Genomic DNA, 24,443 nt, shown 5'->3' on the forward strand with positions numbered 1-24,443 from the left:
TAAAGCATCTCTTTATTTATTTATATTTTTATAATTTTTTAAAAGTTTTCAAAAAAAAATTTGAGGCTTACGCTTAACGCCTCGAGGCTTACGCCTCACCTTGGTTTTTGGTGGAGCGCCTCACTACGCCTCAACGCTTTTCACAATACTATTAGAATATGAATGGAATTGAATCCCTTATTGGATCCATATCCATATCGAGTTTTATAATGTTGTATTTTACTTTTCTTATACAAGGCATTTTTGTCCTTGTAAAAAGGTTGTAACCCTATTTAATATAATTAAGGTTTACCGCAGCCAATTGAATGAAATGAGAGGCTGCTGATTCCCAGAAAGCACGAGTTCTCTTCTTCCTCCCGTCCCATACTCTTCTAGATTTCCTCAACAACAAGATCTGTCAGTCGAAGGGCAGTTCTATGAAATATTGTATATAAGTATTCAACTATACATAATTGTTAATATTTATGATTTAAAAACATATGATTCTTTATAACAAGTATTTTTTTATGGGCATTATGCATTAAAACCACAAAATGCATGACAAAAAACACATAAGAGGGTCCAGGTCGACTCAGGCGATTCCCGAATTGACTCACCGGGTTTGCCAACTATGACTAGCACTTCATGGTTAATCCAAACCCAGCCCATTACCTTTTATGTGGGATCATTTGCAGAGGCAAATAAAAGGTTGTTTTCATCCACACCAACACATGTACTAGTAATCATACTTATGCATCGTAGGAGTAGACAAATAGTGCACACAACATTTAAGCTCATCTCCAAATCCCACATGATTATACACCTTGGCTTTTAATAGTTCCTTTTTTTCTATTGTCTAAACAGACACAAGCATTGCAATGATTGAAACAAAGTAGTTTACGAGTTCAGAGAAAATGAAATGTTGACTTCCAATATAGGGTGTTTATAATATAAAAAATCATTAAAGACAAGACGAGTATCATAGGTTGATTTATATTTGCAATCTGTTGGACTAGATTAGATGGGGATTATGCAGGAGGTTTGGTTAGTAGATTAAAAAGTGACTCAAGAAGAGGGTGTTGAAATTCAGATAAAAACAATTAAAACCTGCAGCCTATTGTATGATCTATGAAACATACTTTCGTAGTGATATACTATCTCATATTGGAAAAAACTACGATCTATGTCACTTGGACGTTTCACTTAGCAGTTTCACATACTCAACATTGTGTCATTAACTTTATCTATTTCTTTTTGTGATCTTTTTGTACTCTATTTTTTTTTTCTTTCAAAAGTTGTCATTAATTACATTACATTTCAATTTCAACCTAGTATGTTCTTAATTATAGTGATTTAGAATTGTTGTTTAGTACAAACACACATACATACATATATATGTGTGTAAGACCGTGTCCCTATGTGCTAAGTTTTGAGAATTATTGTATTGTACTAAGCATACCTGAATTGTATACCGTGTGACATAGGTTACTATTAGAGAAAACCATCATATTATTATATCTTCACTCTTGGTGATGGAAAGCTATGTTGGTGTCCACAAAAACAGTTTAGTACAACCATATTAATCAAAGCAGAATACTCTGCTACCACAAAAATAGCCAAGGAAACCGTTTTGATTAAAAGATTTATGTTATCTCTTGGCAAGTTGGCATTTACCCTCTTTATGTATCAGTGGGAATCTTATGCGAAGACAGATAATTAAGTGATGTTAGACATATTGAAGAATCTGAAGCATCACTTAGAAAAAACCCATATAAAATGGAATTTTAAATATTTCAAAAACATATTAATAAAAGGAATTGAAAATTTCAAATATGCCCAATTAGATATACTAGTAGATCCCTTCATGAAAACACTTCCACCTACTTTATTTTTGAGGCATTCTTACAATAGTGGATCTATACTATTCGGAAAAGGGTTTTAGGCCAAACAGAAGATATTGGAATTTTTTATGGCCTTAGGAAGCCTTAAATTTTCATTGAAAATTTTGATAATTTGAGGCCAAATGTCGTGTAACTTTATTCAAGTGAACGCAAGTAAATCATAAAGGTTTTCAACACAGGTAGATTTGAAGAACTCCATTTTATTCATCTTATGAACAGTAATGAGGTCTATATAAGCACCTACTACAATGGCTTAATATACATAGGACAAAAATGTATTTGGCTAATAGCAACAATCAAAAAGAAAGAAAGACGCAAATATCCCCATGGATATGCTTCATTTGCAATGAAAGAAAAGGACAAAAATGCTCAAAACACTATATATATTACAATATGTGCAAATGGGTCCTATAAAGAGATCCAGACTTGATAAATGGATATAGACTGAACAGAGTATGTCTTTCTTGCAATATGGGCTGTATTTTTGTCGTCTCAAAAAAGTTGTGATAGTTGACTTACATATTCATGAGAACGTGCCTTAGCATTACTAATTCAGTTGTCATAGTAGTCGTCGATGGATGAAAATGAGACTTCATGTTTTTTGCACCAACACGAATTAAGAGAATATCCTAAGAACACATAAAAGCTAGATATACAGTGTCTACAAATAGAATTTCCTCCCCAATCTAACTACGCAAGCAAATAGATCTAAGGGAAAAGATCAGGATAAAGTCTCTTGAAAATAGAGGCTTTGTCGTATCAAATTATCTGAAGACCAACACTCATGTGAACATTGAATCATGTTGAAATTAATCGACAACATGAATATCATGAGCAATATCCGATCTTTTCATAGTTAGAAAGGTAAGAGCTCCATCTAGCTGGCAATATGATGTAGGATTTTCCAACATAACTCCATTTTAGCATTTAGAACTTCTGGCGTGTCAAAATGCATACATTTAGTTATACCTGGCCCTTAGTAGTCAAAAGTGGGACAAGGCAGTGATAGTCAAGCTAGGCGCTCAAGCTCTAGTCTCTGACTAGTCACTAGGGGACATTTATCTTTTGAGTAAAAGGGATGTTGGAGGAGGCTTTATCTTTTGAGTAAAATGGCGGTTGGAGGAGGCCCCTCTCACTCTCTCAACATTCCCATTGTGCACATAATACATTATTATAGTCATGACTCATGACACATGCTTAATGTTGGTTTCTTCGGGAAAAATGGATAATCACATAAAAGGAAACATAAACACAATATGGTATGAGATTTCATCCGCTTACTTGGGCAAGAAGAGCAACTATTTGAGGATGAGAGGAGCTACCATAAAATGCAACAGCATATCTGCAGTAACCAACCATCAAGCATGCACCGCAAAGCATGGATGAGAAAAAAATAAAGATTCTAGATTCATAACATAAACAAAATCTTCTGTGATAATTACTATTTACAATGTTTCATCCAGAGATCCAAACATGAACAATTATAAATATAGATGAGTTATAAAAACTTGGGAAGATGATTTCAAAAGTTTATATCTTTTAAAACCTAGGGAAGATCAGGAAATTTAATATAAAAAGCCAAGGATATAAATGAATAAAATCTTTTAAGAGCAACCAGGAAAGAATATTTTAGTATACAGCGATAAGGCACTAAACCAGATGAATCAAACCAACAACTCACTCAAATTGACCCAACAAGGCTACAAAACCTGGCCAGTGCATCGTCCAGGTTCTTGCCATAACTTGCCTAACAATTGCTTCATTCAGCTGAATCACCAAGACAGTCCCAACAAGTTTCTATAACAGATGAACAATATGCTTATATGCACATAAATACTACAATAATACAAATATATGTACATCTACCCATAAATATTATTATTTCCTTCTTAAAAATACATATACTGTTATGACTTTCCTGTTTCTACAAAAATATGGATTGTGTGCATGATGGAAATACATGCACATGGTCAAGTTGGACATACAAAGTTAACATGACATCTGCAGCTGAACCAAGTAAAAACTCAACTTTTTGTACCTTGACTAATAAAGGTAAAATAAACTAAGAAAATGTGAAGGCAGTACATACAAGCAACAACAAAAGCACAAAAAGACAAGAAAAACCTTTAACAACACAAAAGATGAGATAGCATATAGTATGGAACTCTGATACTAATACATGCCAATGTTAATATATACATATATATATATATATATACACACACATTGTTGTAATAAGTAATGTCCACCAGGTGCATTTTGGTAATTTTACATGTGTAATAGGTAATGTTCATTAGGGATGGTCTTGTCATTTTGTATTTTTTATTTTCTTTATTTTTATTTTTGTGCTTTTTATATTGTACAAGGGCACTAAGGTCCAAGGACCATAGAGTCTTTGGGAGCTCCCAATGACTCTTTGGGAGCTCCCGAAGGCCCTAAAAAATGTATATATAGGTGTTAGAAAGTGGCTTTGAATACATTAGGTTCAATAAAGAACCCATACACATGCACATGAAGTGCGAATAAACCCATTAAAGGGAACAACACAAGCACATAATGTGCTAACACATAAACCCACACAAGGGGCAAAAATATGACATAAAGTCATAAGTTGAATATTATTGAAGAAGAAGGAAAAAAAGGGGGTATAAACCCCATACAATGGAGCATAAGCTCCTCCAAGGAGTAAAGAATACAAAGGGGGAGACCCCTATTTATAACACAAGAGAGGGGCCACCAAGGGGGCTCCCAAAAAAGTCGTTGGGACCCCCAACGATCACATTTGTGACCGTTGGGGGCTCCCCAACGACTCTTTGGGGAGCCTCCCTAGGTGGCGCAAACCACAAAAAAGGGAAAAATAAAAAAGAAAATTAAAAATAAAATTACAAACATATTCCAAATGGAATATGCGTAAAAACTGTGAAATGTCTAAACTACCCCTGTGCCTATAAATAGATAAATATATATTTTATATATATAATTAGGATAATACATATGCATATATACCATATATGAATATGTATTATCCTTTATATATATAAAATATATATAATATTACAATTGTCGAATGATACATTTTAACAATAGGGGTTGTTTGCCCCTCCTGTGTTTATGCTTCTCCTAACCATTTTATAATCAATAACATTTATACTTTTTACTTGCTTGTGTTCTAGTTTGATTCTTTGTAGCCTTTGTATGCACTTTTGTGCTTTTGTATTGCCTTTGGTCTTTGTATTGTCCCTTAGTGGACTTGTGTTTATGCTTGTGAACATTGTATTTTGCTTTCCACTTGTTTCATAAAATGTATCAGAGCCAAAGGGCCTAGGAACAAGTTGTTCATGATGATCAAGGTATCATGTGCTCATAAAGATCGTGGTGGACGTGATTATAGTCACTTTCCTCTTTCTCTCTTTATCCATCTCTCTTTTGTTCTTCAACTTCATTATGGAGTAAGATGCTAAGATAGATTTTTCGTTCAAACTTATTGGGAGCAACTATATGACGTGGTCTACCGCAATGAAGAACCACTTCAAAGGGAAGAAACTTTAGGGATATGTGATGGACACTATTCTCGAGCCTCAACTAAAGCTCACCAAGAAAAAACTCTTGAAGGAGATGCACAAATGAAAGTCATTCATGAGTATCAACTAAAAGTAGAGAATTGAAAGAGTAACTATGCTAAGATTCTTGCATGGTTTATGAACAATATAGATATTAAAATACGTGCCAATATTGTCTAATTTAGAAAGGCAAAAGAGGCATGATCGTTTGTGAAATTCATGTATACTAAAAAAGACCTTGTAAGACGATACTTCTTGCAAGAGAAGATTAGAACTACTAAACAAAGGGACATGAGCGTCCATGACTACTTTAGTTCCTTATCCCCTCTATGGGATGAATTGGCACTCCTAGAACCAAAGTGGGCAGCCGCTGAGGATGTGAAACTTAGGCCTGAGCAAATGAATTTTTTTTTTGCATGATATACGCACAAAATATGAACAAGTTAGATCATCCCTCCTTCACAGATCTTCTCCATTGCCTCTAAAAGAAGCTCTTGCCGAAATATGTCAAGAAGAAACTCGTCTTAGCATGATTAAAGGAGGAGATGAAGCGTTAGCGGTGTCTAGATCAGGCAACAATGTAAGAACTTACAAGCCCCTACACTTTGGAAGGCGAAACAAGAATGAACGATCAAAAAAATTTGTTTGCCACTTTTGTAATGAACCGGGTCATATCAAACCGGCATGCCCAAATCTTAAAAACAATATGGCTTCCGTAGGATAATCTACACCCAAGAAGGAAGAATCAAGCAAAAATGAAGATATTAAAGATACCCTTTGTCAACTAACGAAGGCATTCCAACAACTCCTCAAGTCATCATCTTTAATGTCGGGTGCAACCACTGCTTCCTCCTTTCCTCTAAGCTATGTAGTCAAAGGCGTCAACTAGGCGCCTAGTCATAAAAATGATAAATTGTCTCTAAAAGCTATTCAATGTGTTTTTATGAGGTATGGAGAGAATAAAAAAGGTTTTCAATGTTTTGAACCTAAAAACAATAAACTTTTTGTTTTCACGGATGTGACCTTAGAAAATGAGAATGGTTTTGATAAAAAAAAATAACAAAGAGGAAGTAGACTATGCTTTTTTGTTTGATCTCTTGTCAAGGAAAGAAGTTGGTTCTCGTGGATCTAGTGATTATGAATTAAACCATGATAATGGTTCTATCTTTGATGTTAATGATGAACACCATGATAATGGTAATTTAGAGTTATCTCATAGAGATGACAATTTAGTTAAGAACCCTTCTAATAGCATACAAGTCTATACCCGACGTGAGCAAAGAAACCAACCATGTGCTTATGAAAAATATTCACAAGATCTACCCATAGATGAGACCACACCTAGGAGATCTGACCCAATTTTCATTCCACCAAATAAGTTTGTTTCCTATGATTCATTTTCTTCAAGCTATAGAGCTTGTTTAATAACTCTTCATTCCTACCATGAGCTATCACATTACAATGAAGTCAAAAATAGTCCTCATTGGATTAAAGCCATGAGAATAGAATTAGCAGCTTTTCGAAAGGCCAACACTTGCGAAATAGATAACTTGTCTTTAGGAAAGAAGTTCATAGGATGTAAAAAGGTATTTAAGGTCAAACTAAAAGTGATAGAACTCTAGAGAGATACAAAGCTAGGTTAGTTGCCAAAGGGTATACTTAGGAGTATGGGATTGATTACGAAGAGACCTTTGCACTCGTAGCGAGAATGACTAACGTGAGAACCCTAATAGTTGTTGCCTATTTTCCAATTAGATATCAAAAATGCTTTGGTCAATGGAAAACTTAGTGAAGAAGTTTACATGAATCCTCCATCTGGGTTTGATATTGAAAAGGAAAAAACTCATATTAAAGAAAACTTTGTATGGTCAAACAATCCTCTAAAGCTTGGTATGATAGATTCAGTATTGTTATGATTAGTTTGGGTTTTCAATCTTATTATACTGACATTACTCTCTTTGTCAAGAATACAGGTACTAACATTGTTATACTTCTATTGTATGTAGATGATATGATAATTACTGAAAATGACAAAAAGGGAGTTAATGAAATCAAAACAATTTAAAAAAAAATGATATGTTTTGTCTGGGGTTTTTGAGATATTTTTTAGGAATTGAAGTTGCCTACTCACTCATAGGATGCCATGTCACAAATGAAACTTGTTACTCACATTTGTGTTAAGTTAAGAATTTCAGAAGAGAAGAAGGTGGAGACTCCTGAAGTTGTAAATGTTAAGTTAAAGCTTTAAGATAAAACATTGTTTGAAGATCCTGCACCATATAAACAACTGATTGGATCCCTCACCTACCTGTACATCACCCGACCATGTATAGCTCATGCAGCGAGTCAATTCCACCGCGCCCCAACCTCTGTGCACATGAGTGCAGTCTTGAGGATTGTCAGATACTATGTGTTGCGATAATAAAAGTACAATTTACATTCCAAGCAACTTCACCTTCCATGAGCGAACAAAGCACATTGAGATGAAATGTCATTATGTACGTGATGAATATCTAAGAGGAACTATTGAGTTGTTGTCTGAATACTTGCTTGCAAATTTATTCACTAAAGCTCTTCTTGCACCTCAATTCATCTTTCTTCTTAATAAACTTTTGGTGATTACACTATAAGTTTGAGAGGGGGTGTAAAATATGGATTATTATATATATATAATTGTTAAAGCTTTAATGGAGCACACAGGAACCGAGAGAGAGAGAGCAAGAGAGAGAGAAACCGAGAGAGAGTGGGAAAGTCACATTCTCATATTAGGGTTTAATCTCTACTTAAATAAATATTAAACGTGAGCACCAAATTACAAAATAACCCTCACACAATATATAATAATATGTAAACCCAAAATGCCCTTATAGGCATGTCTCAACACTCCCCCTCAAGCTAGAGCATAGATATTAATCATGCTAAGCTTGTCACAACAGCGAGAGAAACTCGGCCTCGCCAGGGCTTTGGTAAAGACATCAGCTACTTGATCTTCGGAAGATACATGATCGGTGCAGATATACCCAGCCTGAACCAAGTCGCGAACATAGTGACAATCAACTTCAATATGTTTAGTCCTTTCATGAAACACTAGGTTGTTAGCAATATATGTAGCAGCCCTATTGTCACATATCATCAACATAGGTAGGGATACTTTCTCCTGAAGCTCGATCAAAACTGATTTTACCCACATAATCTCAGTTGCGGTCTGGGCCATCGCTCGGTATTCAGATTCAACACTCGACCTGGCTACAACGGTTTGTTTTTTACTCCTCCAGGTAACAAGATTTCCTCCCACAAACACACAAAATCCAAATATTGACTTTCTATCTTCAACAGACCCCACATAATCTGCGTCAGTGTAAGCAACAACGTCCAAGGAGGGATTTCGTTTAAACGACAGACCTTTACCAAGAGATGACTTTAAGTACTGAAGAACCATCATAGCTGCATCCCAATGAACTTTTGTAGGTTTGTCCATGAACTGACTGATTTTACTCACGGCTAATGAAACGTCAGGTCTAGTAACAGTCACATATAACAACTTACCCACCAAGGATCTAAAGTTGGCACTATCCACAGAGTCAGACTTCTCATCGAACATGTGAGTTTTGGGATCCATTAGAGTGTTAGTTGGCTTAGCTCCTAGCATTCCAGTCTCTTTTAATAAATCCAACACATACTTTCTTTGAGACAACACTAAGCCCTCTTTGTTTCTTGCAACCTCGATACCAAGAAAATATCGAAGGTGACCAAGATCTTTAGTAACAAAATGTTTCTGAAGATGATCTTTTGTTGCAGAAATATCTTGGGCATTGCTCCCTGTTAATATGATGTCATCGACATATACCACCATAACAACAATTCCAACACTGGTTTTCTTGATAAACAAGGAGTGATCTGAAGTTGACCTGACAAATCCAAAACTCGACATTACCTCAAATAATTTTGAAACCATGTCCGAGGGCTCTGCTTCAGGCCATAAATAACCTTCTTCAACTTGCACACCTTCTGACACTCCCCCTGAACCTCGAAGCTTGGGGGTTGTTGCATGTAGACAGTTTCATGCAAATCCCCATACAAAAAGACATTATTGGCATCCAACTGAAACAGGGGTCATCCATGGTGCACAACAACAGAAAGAACGAGATGAATAGTGCCAAGACGAGCAACTGGGAAAAAGTTTCAAAAAAGTCAACACCATAAGTCTGAGTATAGCCTTTTGCAACCAACCGGGCTTTGTACCGTTCAATCGACCCATCCGAGTTATATTTAATGTTATATACCCATTTGCAGCCTACAATATCTGCATCAGTGGGAGGATCAACCAAGTCCCAAGTGCCTCGAGACCATAGGGCATCCATCTCATCACGCATAGCCTGCATCCAGTTGGAGTCGAATAGAGCTTGACTGTGATGAAGCGAAAAAGAGGAGGCAGACAGAGCTGAAATAAAATTCTCCATGGATGCCCCAAGATTAACTTCTGAAACAAATTGTGAGATGGGATGAAGAGTGCATTGTCTCTTTCCCTTGAGCAGAGCAATGGGAAGATCATCATCAAAAGCAGAGACTGCAGTATGCTCAAAAATACTTACCTCAGGAGAAGGAGATAATGGTGGCATAGAGGTAGGTGGTACCCTGTGAATGTATACTATGGGAGGGTTTCGGTAGCAAGACACACCAGACGATGGAGCCAAGGGCTGAGGAGGAAGCGACTCTAACGGAAAGGGAGGAATCGGCAGAGGAAGGATATCACCAAGGCTCTCCTGTAATTTTGGAGTAGTACTCGAAAAATAAGGAATAGACTCAAAGAAGGTAACGTCCGCACTAACATACTCTTTATGAGATATAGGGTCGTAGCAATGATATCCTTTTTGGTTCTTAGGATACCCAAGGAAAAGACATTTAATAGACTGTGCAGCAAGTTTATCTCGATCAGGACCTAGCTTATGCACAAAACACACACATCCAAAAACTTTAGGGGGGATAGGGAAGAGGAGCCTCCGGATGGAGAATTTGAATTGGGATCTGGTCTTCCACAGAGCTTGAAGGCATGCGATTTATAAGAAAGCCGGCAGTCAAAACCGCATCGCCCCAGTATGAAGCAGGCATATTAGATTGAATCATAAGGCACCGAGCAACATTGAGGATTTGTCTATGTTTCCTCTCAGCCACACCATTTTGCTAGGAGGTATGAGGACATGTAAATTGAGGTTGAATCCCATTAGCAGAATAGAATTGAAGTAAGTCTTTGGATTTGAACTCAAGAGCATTATCAGTGCGAACAATTTTAAAACATACATCAAATTGAGTTTTTATCTCGGCAATTAAAGATTTAAGAATGACAGGACCTTGAGACCGATCTTTTAACAGGAACACCCACGATAACCTTGAGAAGTCATCAACAATAACTAGATAATAACGACACTGAGTCCTATTAGGAATCCTACTCGGACCCCACACATCGACATGAAGAAGATCAAATAATCCTTGACTTGACGGACTCTGACCGGAGGGAAAAGAGCTTCGACAATGTTTTCCCAATTGACATGTTTCACACTGAAAGGAAACTGAAGGAGGTATATGAGGAATGACACGACGAAGTTTTTTCACTGGAAGGTGACCTAGACGATGATGCCACAATAGAGGACTTGAGGATGATGTAACAGCAGAATAAGTCGAAACCTCTGGTTGATGTAGATAATACAAACCACCTTCCTCATAGCCGCCACCAATCCTTCTCCCCGTCAGCAAGTCCTGAAAAGTGCACCCCATAGGATCAAAAATCATTCTACAATTCAACTCTTTTGTCATTCGGCTGATGGATAATAAATTTTGTGGAAACGAAGGAGCATGAAGAACATGCGACAATTGAAGAGTAGGGGAAATAGACATGTTTCCCTGCCCTACAATTGGGGAAGAGCTGCCATCAGCAAGAACTACCCCTTTTTGATCAGTCACAGGTTTTAAACTCAAAAGGTTACTCGAATTTCCGCACAAGTGTCTGGATGCTCCAGAATCAATGATCCACCTACCACCTTGGCCAAATAGGCCATCACCTGCCGAGCACACAACCTTTGCAACAGAAGACTTCGATGTGGATGAGCCTAAGGTAAGGAGCTTGTTATATTCAGCCCGACTAAGAGTTACAAAATCATTGGAGTAATCTGCATCCATAAGGAAAAGTAATGGGCTTGAAAAAAAAAGGTACAATCACATGAGCACACCAACAACCAACTATGAAACCGACTATATCTGGATTGGATTTTACCAATGAAATCTGAGATACACGATTGTCGTCTCTTTAGATCCACACTTCAAATATAATTTTAAAGGAACTTGACCAAAACCTTCCACCTCAACAAAGGATTGCTATAGGATGTATATCAATACCACACATCCAACACAATAAAGATGTGTTTGGTTCATACCTAAAACTGCCAAAACTTCCAGCTGACAATGGTACATTAACCTCTCCACCACAACAGTCAATCTGATATAAACTCAGATCAGATCCACACTAATAGACTGAATATCACGACCCATTTCATATCTGAATAATACGAATCAGAACTGATCAACTCAGCAACTGCTACTTTAGACAATATCAAGACCGTGACGCGACTGGTTCATGTCGAACTTAGCAGACTTATTCGACATCCACGCTACCACCATAGATATGATCTAACTTAGACAAAAAATGTCAGATAAGAATATGATCTCTAGTAGACATGCCAAAGGGTTCTAAAGTCCAATGTAAAACCAACAGCAACCAGAAGACGCAGACAAATAAACCACTTTCTGGATGATCTCAGCAAAACTATTGAGATGCTTACACTCCAGCAAATCAATATTTGATAGGCGCAAGCACATTAAGTTGGGAACCAAAGTGCAAATCTGCTGTAGACTACTTCAACTACACCAAAAACAAAGATCAGATCTGAATATGATCTGATTTAACATCACCACGTCAACCCACATGAACAGCAACCCACGTCAACACAGAGACCGTTGATCGCCAGCACGACAACGATATTAACAGCAGCAACTCACGACTACAACAAATCCGATATGATCACATCATCTTTAACACGCCTGCAATGGAGACAGATCTAGTCCACATCATGCGACAGGCTCTAAATCACCACCAACTGCAACATCGTCAACGCCAAGACTTCAACACCGAGATATCAAACTGCAACATCATCTATGCTCCAGCTTGCCAAATCAACAACCTCTAGTCAATAGTTGTGACTAGGTCTGACTGCAGATCTGTCGCCAGTTTGATCTTCACACAGAAGGACCAAACTCTGATCAACAGAGAAGGATGTCGGTCTCCTCTGACTATCTGATGAGATGTTGCTCGGAGGAAGATGATGCTGGAACTCAGGCACCCAAGGTCGCACGCTACTCTGATACCATGTTAAAGCTTTAATGGAGCACACAGGATCCGAGAGAGAGAGAGAGAGAAACCGAGAGAGAGTGGGAAAGTCACATTCTCATATTAGGGTTTAATCTCTACTTAAATAGAGACTAAACGTGAGCACCAAATTATAAAATAACCCTCACACAATATATAATAATATGTAAACCCAAAATGCCCTTATAGGCATGTCTCAACAATAATTATGTACATTATTGTAATAGGTAATGTTCATCAGAAGAATTTTGGTAATTTTACATGTATAAAAGGTATTGTTTATTAGGGATAGTCTTGCATTTTGTAATTTTTATTTTCTTTTTTTTTATTTTTGTTCCATTTATATTGTACAAGGGCACTATGGTCTAAGGACCATAGAGTTGTTGGAGTCATCCCCACAACTATATTTATCTGTATTGTACCATATCGTATAGAATGATACGTATTGTTATTTTTGGCTTTTATGACACAATACACAGTCGTATCACGATATGAGTCTGTATTGTACCTATATCGGGTGTATCGTACAATACACACATGTATCATGTCGTATCGTACGATATGGGTCTGACGCACTTTAAAAAGGACCCGAAACTCGTTTTTTAAGTTTTGGGTTTTAAAAGCCTCGTGAGGGCCGACTTCTCCATTTCTTAGAGGCTGTTAGAAGGGAACTCACGCATCCTAGGAACCATGAGATTGATTTGAGGTATGATTTGTGCGCAAGGGAGATGGATTTTGCGATTTTCTCAAGAGTGCATTTCCACCCATTTTTCACTCAAGTGACTTAAGGTAAAAAATATATATATTATTTGCTTGTTATTGAGTGTTTTTTAGGGAAGATGGCATCGGAAGATCCGGCATGGCAACGGTGCACTCAATTAACGAGTGAAAACCGGTTAAAAATCAAATACAACTACTGTCAAAATAGTTTTTTGAGTGGTATCTCTCAGATGAAGCATCATTTAGTCGAGACACATCATAATGTGCAAGCATGCACTTCAAAGAAATTGTTGGATGTGGTGAAATAGCAATGTCAGCAATTACTTGATGATCTAAGAGGAAAAAAAACAAGAAAGAGAGATGAATGAAGCAGAAATAAGGTACATGGAGTCCTGCGAGGATGTGTATTACGAAGATGATCTCTCTACAACTCCTAGCATAGGATCAGAAGTAGGAAGTTCTGCAGCGAAGAGGAAAAGTGTGGTTGGTGCCAGTAGTAATGTCTCCACAGGCACAAAAAGAAAAAGATGATGAAGTTCTTCGAGATGAGGTAGAGCTAGAGGCTATATTAAGAGCTTTTTTTCTCCTAGGACTGCCCCTGGGGCACAGCCTGTTCATACTGCTATGACTCATCATTTAGTCGAGCAAGCAAATGTCGTGTTTAAGAGATGGTTCTATGATGTCTGTATTCCTTTCAATACGATAATTTTTTTTTCATTTTCAAGCAATGGAAGTTGCCATAACCAGTATCGGTCCTCGATACAAGATGTCTTCATATCATGCTTTGAGAGGAAAAGTTTTAGATACTAATTCGAAAGAAGTGAAGGCATATTGTTATAAGATGAGGCAATTATGAAGAGAAACTAGGTGTAGCATCATAGAAGACGGGCAAACAGACAAAAAGTCAAGGACCTTGATAAATTTTCTTGTCTATTGCCCCAAAGGAACTATGTTTTTGAAGTCAATTGATATGTCTAATACACCCAAGATAACAGATGTATTGCTCATAGTTTTTTATCAGGTTGTGAAAGAGGTTGAACCTGAAAATATTGTGCAATTTATTACTGATAATGGAATAAATTATAGGGCAGTAGATAAAGAATTAGCGAAAAAAATTGGGTCATTCTTTTAAACTCCGTGTGTTGCCCATTGCATAGACCTCATGCCTAAGAACTTTGACAACATGGATGAGCTACAACAGACAGTTGAATGCTGCCAAGAAATTACTAAATTTATTTACAATCATGCATGAGTTTTGAGCCTAATTTGAAAGTACATTGGTGGTGCTGAGTTGATTCATAGTATAATTACTAGATTTGCTACGAATTTTTTGACCGTACAAAGTCTAGTAAAGAATAATACTGAACTAAAAAACATGTTTTCATCAGATGAGTGAAATGCAAATCCCTATATGCAAAAAAGAAAGCCTAGAGAAATTGTAGATATTGTATTCAGAGTTGAATTCTGAGATTCATATGTAAATTGTTGAGAATAACTATACAAATGGTGAAGGTATTTCAATTAGTTGACAGTGAAAACAGACCAACTATGGGTTATCTCTATAAGGCCATGGATAAGGCAAAAGAAACCATTAGTGATAATTTGAAGGGCAAGAAAAAATTGTACATACCTATATGAAACAACATTAATCATAGGTGGATTGGGCAACTTCATCAACCTCTTCATGTTGCAACATATTATTTAAATCTTGCACTTATATACTCTCTTACGTTTAAAATGGACAAAAAAGTCAACAAGAAACTTTTGGATTGTAGATATTGTTGAACCCTGATTATAGCATTTAATATCAAATTCATAAAGAAAGAAATGAAAACTTATAAAATGCATTGCATGATATGGCGAGACCTACAACAATGTGAAACCATGCCACGATACATCCAAGTAATTTTTTTTTGCTATTTCAATTTTAATTGCATATTGTCATTGTCTTTGCTTCTTATATGTTAGTCTTATTGATTTCTCATTTTTTTTGCTTTTTTTAAGACGTGGTGGACCAGGTTTGAAAGTAATGTTTCAAAATTGAGAGCGTTTGTCAATCACATTCTTAGCCAAACATGTAGTGCAAGTGGATGCGAGAGAATATGGAGTGTCTTTGAGCAAATCCATACAAAAAATAAATAGATTGGAGCATAAAAGGCTCAATAACCTCCTTTATGTTCGCTACAACTTATGATTGAGGCATAGGTATATAAAATTACAAAGTTTATTTGTCATTTTTATGTGTTTATTTTGAAAAAAATTATACCATTCAAAACCCAACTAATTTTAATTTTTTTATGTAATCTTTTTAGGCAAATCGAAAAGTTATCATCAAGAAGGCATAAATAGCAATTTGATCCCATCAGTTTAGAACATTTTGATGAATTGAATGCATGGGTTGAAGAAGAAGGGACTCTTTTGAATGAAGAGGACATTTAATGGATCAACGTGGAAGGAGCACAAGAGGTATATAATGAAAACCCCATGTATCTTGGAGACGATGTGGATGTCGAAGGAGGAGAAGAAGAAGATAATGATGATGAAGATGGTTATGATTATTGAAATTTTATGTAATATTTTTAAAAAAAACTTGGCTATTTAACACTTAATTGTTCATAAACTTGGTTATTTTGTATTTTTATGTAATATAAAAGTATGAGTCTTGTGACAAGTTATTAATTGCAAGATATTTAATATTTTGCATTGTTCTTGTGAGATATGCATGCAATATTATCTATGATTCTATATTAGTTGATGTTTGATGATGTCTTATGCAGCTCATAGAGATGCAAATGCTTCATATGTGATTTTATGGTTGTATTTTGTGCAATGCATCATTGTTTCATGTGATATGACTTTTTTAGAATTTTTGCTATTTTCCATTTTTTTTAAAAAAATTATTAAAAATTTATGATACATTTACGATACGATACGATACGGTGTTACTATGGGCCCGACAGACATAAGCAACAATATGATACTTACAACCTTGATATTTATAGCCCCCAACAACTCTTTGGAGCTTACCAAGGCCCTAAAACATGTATATATAGGGGTTGTTTGCTCCTCTTCTATTTATGTTTCTCCTAAGCATTTTATAATCAATAACATTTATATTTTTTACTTTCTTGTGTTCTAGTTTGGCTCTTTGTAGCCTTTGTATGCACTTTTGTGCTTTTGTATTGCCTTTAGCCTTTGTATTGTCTCCCTTAGTGGACTTGTGTTTGTGCTTGTGCAGATATTTTGTTTTCTGCTTGTTTCGTTACAGCCAAAAGTTAACACATTTACATAAAGCACCCATAAATGCAATACTGAACAGAAGTGTCATCCAAGTTAGTGGCAATATTCTACCTATTGTGATAATCTTAGTTACCAAAGTCCAACCAATGAGGCCACCCCAACATTACCCACTAATCTAATTCTTACAATTGGAGTTGAGAGGTCAGTTTAAAACATCTCCTTCCACTAAACCAAGGATAACAGCTCCACCACACTTGTATCATTTAGTTTACCATTACAGCAGTCCCATGCACCAGAACGAGACACAATAATCTACTCAAGTGATTAATGAGATGAATTTCTAGAATTCAAATGCCCCCATTTTTTCTATGTTCCATGTTCACGCAATTCTGTTCAATCCTTTAACGAGATCTTATATGCACATCATGAACCTTCTAGTAGTGGAAAACAGTGAGGTCCAACTCGAAGTGATGAGCTAGCTACCAAAATTAAAGAAAAAACACCAAATTTGATTGTATGATCTTAATCATATTGTGAAATCCACATTAACCAGTGAATGCAAGGAATAATTCCTGCCATGTGCATCATCTGCACCAGAATTACGTCACAGTGAATAATTTTGCAAAAATACATATTAAACCAGAAAATACAAAAGGTTTTCCTGTTCATAGAGGTATTCTCTGAACAAGTCCTTCGCAATTACTAACCTCTCAAGTCGAATCATTGCTCTATGAAGTGCAACAAAAATACATGTGCTTCCAACTATTTCCTACAACAAGAAAAAACAATGAAATTAAGGAGGGCATTGAGGTGCACATTAGCAACAGCCATAAGAAAGTGATGTCAGACAAAATGACTAGCAGAATGAGTGCGATATTATACTTTTCAGAAGCATAGAAGCACAAACTGTACAAGTAGAAGGATGCAAAAATTAAAAACAATTTAATGCTTCTGCATAAGGACATCAAGGACAATATGAACCAAACAAGTACCCTCATATGCATGAATTCACGATGGTTCAAGAAATAACATGGAAACTTTTAGCAAAGTATTAGCAGGGGTAGTTCGTTGCTTCTAAACAAATAAACGCCACTAGCTTCCAATAACTAAAAGTCGGTGAACAGAAATTTCAAAAAAAAAAAAGAAATAACTGAACTTGTTCACCGAGTGTTACAGAAATACAAAATGCAGTAAAAACCTTAATGCAAGTTTATGATCCTTGCAAACATGAAAAATTAATTCACTGTCAGCTATAGTACATATTGAACAACTGAAGAAACAATGTGTAGGTTTCTAAGAAGCATGTGCTAACAATAGATTTGGCGTCACGGGCAATACAGCTATTTCAGACTATATGTGCATTTGTTATGTTGTACAGGGGCATTATGTAAAATATATTAAATTTCAATATGTAAGTAAAGACCACCCTAAGGAAAGATAGTAGATCATCCCCTTGCAACCTCAAACTCTCTTTTCTCTGTTCGATCTTTTTTTAGTTTCTTAGTTCTTGATTCTTCTCGATACATGGCCACAGCTTCATCGAAGGTAACCTGGATTAGATATTTGTTGACTGACCTAAATCAGTTGACACCAAGTTCGATATTGTTTTGTGATAATCAAAGTGCGATTAAGATCTCACTTAATCCGATACAACACTGAAGGATGAAACACATTGAGATAGACCAGCACTTCATCAGAAGCAAGATAGAAAGTGGAGAGATTATGGCTCAGTTTATTGGAACTCGAAATCAAGTGGCTGATCTGTTCACAAAAAGACTAAGTAAACAGAGGTTTTGGTATTTGAAGAGGAAGTTGTCCATAATTCTCACCATGCACAACTTGAGGGAGGTTGTTGAGATGTGACATTTGGATCTGGATCTGGATCCAGGTCCATGTCTGGTTCCAAATTGACTTCCACATGTAATCTGTAACGTATTCTTTAATGTATTGAATGTTTTCAGTTTGCCCCTTAGTTATACATTATCCTGTATATTAATACAAGGGTGATCTTGTACTTGTACACAGAAGGCAGTTATTTTATTAAAAGAAAATCCCACACGTCCCACATTTGGGATTGGCATGGAGTATTGTTGCAGCCTCTCTCTCCTATCTCTCTTCTTCCTCTCTCTCTCTCTCTCTTGATTTCTGGTAGCGCAAATCTCATTTACACTTTTCTCATACTAGCAATCATAAAAGCACTTCTTGGAGACGAAGGGCCGCTTAGTTATCCTATAAAAATTAAAGTATGGCTGAAACACACATACATTATATTGTTAGACTTTATGGGATTATAAGTAAAGGAACATCGTACCTTGACACACACTTTTACATCTCATGCTGTTCAAGATGGCATTGTAAATTTCGTGTCATTGTCTTCCCATAGTGGAGTAAGTTTATATTTTAACCAAGCCATCACGTAGCTCTCTTCTCCCATGTCTTAGGGTTAATCTCTGATAGCAACCATCATCGAAGTACTTGTTGCAGAACACCATATCTTCTCATTTACACAATCACGTGTTCTTGCCGAACACCACACCAAATAAACATCAACATAGCTTTCTATTTCAAGGCTACTTTTGTCTTTTTACTCCATCATTGTGTAGACGTGCTATTTATCTTTTTTCGCATTGTTTTGTCTCATACTATCATTAAACTACTTGTTAAAGACGAGAGGCCTGCTCACTTTGCTCATTAAAATTAAAGTATGCCTGTAACCCACATGCACATGTTAGAGTTTTAGAAATTATTAAGTCACTGAACATAGTATCTTGTCACTTTCACATTCTATCTTATTGAATATTACATCATGAATGTCTTGTTAATGTTTTCTCACACAAGTAGGTTTGTCTTTTTACCACACAGATCTCCTATTTCTCACATTTCTTCTGGTCAATCTCTTACAACAGCCATCACCAAAGTACTCCAAGCCTTAATTGCTTTAAATTGTGAATTTGAATAAACACCATCAAGGAATAACTAGAAATATGAATGTTTTAAAAATAGTAGTCAACATTCAAGAAAGAATAGGACAACATACACCTAAACCAATTATTCGGGCCCTTGCTCATTGGCTGACATAGGCACTGCACCAAGTCTACCTAACAACCTCCATAATTTGGACGGCCTGATCTGGATCCTTTTGCCCCAACTTTTAATCATAGTCCCAAATATAGGTCTGGGCTATGTCACAAGGCAAATTCTGATGATAAAATTAAAATATAAAAGTAGGAGAAATAAGTATGGAAATATGTACAGATAATAAAATACACATCATACAAGAAACAAGTAAAAATATAAAAAAGGAGAAAAAACATATTTAAAATCTAGAAAAGAAATAAAAAGTCATATTATCATGATAATACCGTTATAAAAGTATTTTGGAAAATATCATGACATTTTTCTTGTTAAATTGTTTACCAAAAAAAACCTATACATAACCAATAATTTCAATATGTTTGGAGTGTGGGCCGAGGGTTCGGACTCGGGAAGGGACAAAAGTAAAATTGGTTAACTCGAGTAGACATGGTCATTGGTTTCAGACAGGGTCTGGGAGAATATTCAGTTTGGTCTAATGGTGTAACACAAAAATCTGAAATTTGGTGAGTGGGTTACTGACACTCTAAGGTAGGTTCGGTCCAAATTTCAGGTTTAGAGGATGCGGGAACAGGGAGATACAGATTTTTAAAGTGGCTGAAATATTTAGGTTTGAGCTGGGGCAAGCTGGTTATGGTTCAGGCAATCCGGATTATAAAATTTAGCTATTTGCACTGGAGACTCAAATAATCCTAAAAATTGGAAGGTTGATTAAGGACACTCTGAAGTACCTTCAGTCCAAAAATCAAAACCAGGCTTTTCACGGTTTGGTCTAGGAAATTTTTTTGAAGCCCGACGAGTTTTATAGGGACTGCAAGATTTAGGTAAGCTTAACTAGGACACAATGGGTTCAATCTAGGCTGGGTGATTAGAGAAGGGGATTCAGACATACTCAGACCTCAGGAACCATGTGAGGGACATCAAGAAGAGGTTGAAGTCATTGGATGAGGTTTACTTCACCAGGGAAAGACTTGGGACGACAAAATCACACTAGTTCTACAAACTTGGTAGCATGTAGACTTGGCTGAACCATGAGCATTATCCAAAGACCCAAACGAAGCTTTACATGACCTACGAGAAATCAGGTAACTAGAGAGAAAGAGAAGAGGATGAAAATTAGAGAGATAGAGAGGGAGAGACGTGAGATAGGGAAGATAAAGTGTAACACTCATGATTTTTAAATATATATATATATATAGTTTTGGATCCAGGTTGGATCCAACCCCCCCCCCACCCCTGAGGGTTTTCTTTAGAGAAAAACGCAGAGACCCCCCCTCGACCTCCTTGCACTCTCCTCCCCTGCGCGACCCCGACGGGATCCCCTCCCCTACACAACCTCCACCCCCCAACGCAACCCCGACCTCCTCCCTGCTCTCTCCCCCTCACGTTGTTTTCCCCCTCTCGCTTGTCGAGGGTTCGCCAAAGCCCCATCACTGAGAGCAGCCTCGTCTTCTTCCCCCTTTCGCTTGCAGGAGGCACTGCCTCCCTTAGGTACGCGACACACACTCTCTCTCACCCATCTCTCCCTAATAAATCGGGACAGAAGAGGGGTGCCACCCCTCCTACCTCCCTCTTTCCCCTTTTTCAGCAAAGGAGGGGCATCGCCCCTCCCTGCTCCTCCCTCTTTTGTCAGGCGCAGGAGGACGCTACCCTCTCCCTCTTTTGACAACAACAGGAGGACAACGCCTTCCTTCCCCCTCTCTCTCTTTTGACAGCAACAGGAAGGCAATGCCCCCTGCCCTCTGTCACGTATGTGGCAGCGGCAGGAGGGTGCCGGCCCTCCTACCCCCTCTTCTCTATTGGCAAGCAGGGGCGACGCCCCTCTACCCCTTCCTCTTCTCTATTAGCAGGCAGGGGTGACGCCCCACCTGCCCCCTCCTTTTCCTTTTTAGCCACACGAGGGCAGCGCCCTCCTGCCCTCTATCTCAGTTGTGGCTTGCCCAGCCATGGGCTGGCCACTGCCTGCAGCAGTGGCCCAACCATGTTGGGTAGGTCCGACTGAGTTGAGCTCGGTCATTACCAAACCCAACTCGGTCCCCGCCTTCTGCTAGACGGATACGCAGCCAAGCTGAGCCTGGCTAGCACCGAGCCTAGCTCGGTTCACCCTTGGCATGAGCCTGGCTCAGCCGGTCGACTCGAACCAGGTTCGGGCTCGACCCCTGAGATGCAACCATCGCTTATTTCAATGATTTAAAACTTGTTTTATCATCTTTCGCAGCACGATAAAAATACCTTCTAGGGAACTCCCATCGGCGCAACGGATGTGACACACATACCAAGGCACGAGCCCTTGATAACCTACGCTCGGAATCGTCAGCGAATACAACCATCTCCGAGGTAGGGGAAAGTTGCATACAAGGACAAATGTGTGTGTGTGTATGTGTGTGTGTGTGCTTTTAAACTAAAGGATGCAATTTTGTATATTGTTGTCCATTTAAAAATTATGTCATTTACTTTTCCGCCACGTTGTTATAAAAAGAGGTTACTGCTTACGCAATTTACTTAGTCGATGTACAGTTTCGTACATCGTGCATCGCTTACGCAGTTTATTTAACTCAATGTGTGGTTTCGCACATCGAGAATGGCTTTATATCATTTACTTTGTCACGAATTTTCACACTTAATCATTTTTATATTTTGTCAAAAAATTCGCTAAGTCTGGGAGAAAAATCGTTTGAGCCTCGATTTTAGACCGATGTTTTTTACTCTGGGCTTGCACAGGTCCCATCGACAAGGTTGTAACGAGCCAATCAAAGCAAGATAAAAAAAATTACTTTTGACATTAAAATTCAAGCGAAATTCGAGCAAAATTTGGGTTATTTTCGGGCAAAATTCAGAATTTCATATTCGTGTAATATGTCGTTGGATGCGTCTCAGAATTCTGAGTGCAACGGTATTTTACTTTCCTGAATTCAAGTTTTGGTCGGCCCGAAAATCATAATTTTTTAAAAATTGAGCAGTTTGTCGAAATGGATCAGGACTTGGATCGGGTTAGATCCGATGTGTATGATCCGAATTAATATGGGTTTGGATCTGATTCAAGACCCACTTTAATCTACGCTTGATCCAGATTTCGATCCAATTTCATTTTGGATATGGGTTTGGATTTTTGGATTTGGATCTGGATCCAAATCCATGTTCAAAAACATCTTAGCTTTAAATTCAGTTTAAAACTTTAAAATAAAGTTAGTTAGGGTTAAAAAGACTCCTAGAGTAATTAAACTAACTTTGAAAATTCAAATTTTATTTAATTAATTAATTAATTAATTATTAAATTAAATTTTATTAATTCCGAAAAATTGGTTTAGGGCTGAGTAGGACTTCTTAAAAGAGTCTTCCTACTTACCTAAGAAGTATTAAGAGAGAGTTTTAAAAGAATTGGAAAGTTTTAGAAAAGTCATCATGGAGTTGAAAAAATTTTGGAAACAAGAGAGGAGTTTCAAATTTTTTAGAAACTCACCCTCTCCAGCCCATTTAGAAAGGGCTGGAGAAGAGGGGGGGGGGGGGTCACCCCCCTCTCACCCTCTTTATATATATAAAAAAAACAAAAAGAAAAGAGAAGGGAAAGTAAGAAAGAGGGAAAGAGGAGAGAGGGAGGAAAGAAAGGGGAAAGAGAGGAAAGAGAAGGAAGAGGAAGGAGGAGGACCTTCTTCTCCAACCATCCAGCCCCTTTTCCACCATTGGTCTTAATTATTTTTCAATTTTTACAAAGGTACGGGTTTCTCTCTTGTTCTGAATGGGTAAAAAGAACATAGAACAGGTTTGTGCAATGTTTTTGTTGGAAAATAAAAGGAAAAGGCCGATTTATTCATGTCGTTTAGGTATATTGCATATTTAGAATCTGATTTTTTTTGTATTGAGAACATATTCTATTTTCAGATTTATGCATATACGCACGCAAATATATATATATATATATATATATATATATATATATATATATATATATATATATATATATATATATATAAGACATACATATGTAGATACATATATGTACTCAGATTCGTACATAAATAAATATGTACAGACCAAATCCAACATCAAATTCAGTTTTAAAAATAGCTATGTGCACAAATTTGACGAGGTCGATTATTAAAACAGTAGATGCCTACCCTGAAACAGCATGTATTGATCTCTGGTTTCTCGTCACTTTTGATACATGTGCAGACACTTGTTGATTCATGTGATGTCTGTCATTATACCTCAGTTATGGATTCAGCCCCTACATACATATAGATTTCTTAGGATGCATGAATAGAAAGTTTTATTTTGCATGTTCTGATTTTTCTTGGGAGGCAGTGGTATACGATTTCTATAATGATTATGTATTTAAATTCTGTTAAGGGCCATGTGTTGATGTAGGATATTTTGTTATCTAGCCTATTATTGTTGTTATTACTAGACTGAATATTGGAACGAACTTGAAATTATTTCTGAACCTGCGTACCGACTAGTTGTTTGTATACATGCACCTCTCGGCTGGACAGTGTTGGAGACTGCCTAAAGGGCAGTCTGGTGTGTTACACAGCA

General features: G+C 37.1%; 1 protein-coding gene across 1 annotated transcript in view; it reads right to left on the bottom strand.

Annotated features, from left to right (window-relative positions):
- The window catches only part of KU70 (ATP-dependent DNA helicase 2 subunit Ku70-like protein), a 147,358-nt gene that overhangs the window by 24,152 nt on the left and 98,763 nt on the right, over positions 1–24,443 (bottom strand). The window contains exons 13-14 of the mRNA XM_090015016.1: positions 17,525–17,586; positions 3,162–3,222 (exon numbers count right to left, since the gene is read on the bottom strand). Coding sequence (XP_089871142.1) covers positions 3,162–3,222; positions 17,525–17,586 — 123 coding nt within the window. The remainder of the gene's footprint in view (positions 1–3,161; positions 3,223–17,524; positions 17,587–24,443) is intronic.

This window comes from Nuphar pumila, chromosome 7 (assembly GCF_984573655.1).
Source record: "Nuphar pumila chromosome 7, dmNupPumi1.hap1.1, whole genome shotgun sequence".
Lineage (NCBI taxonomy): Eukaryota > Viridiplantae > Streptophyta > Magnoliopsida > Nymphaeales > Nymphaeaceae > Nuphar > Nuphar pumila.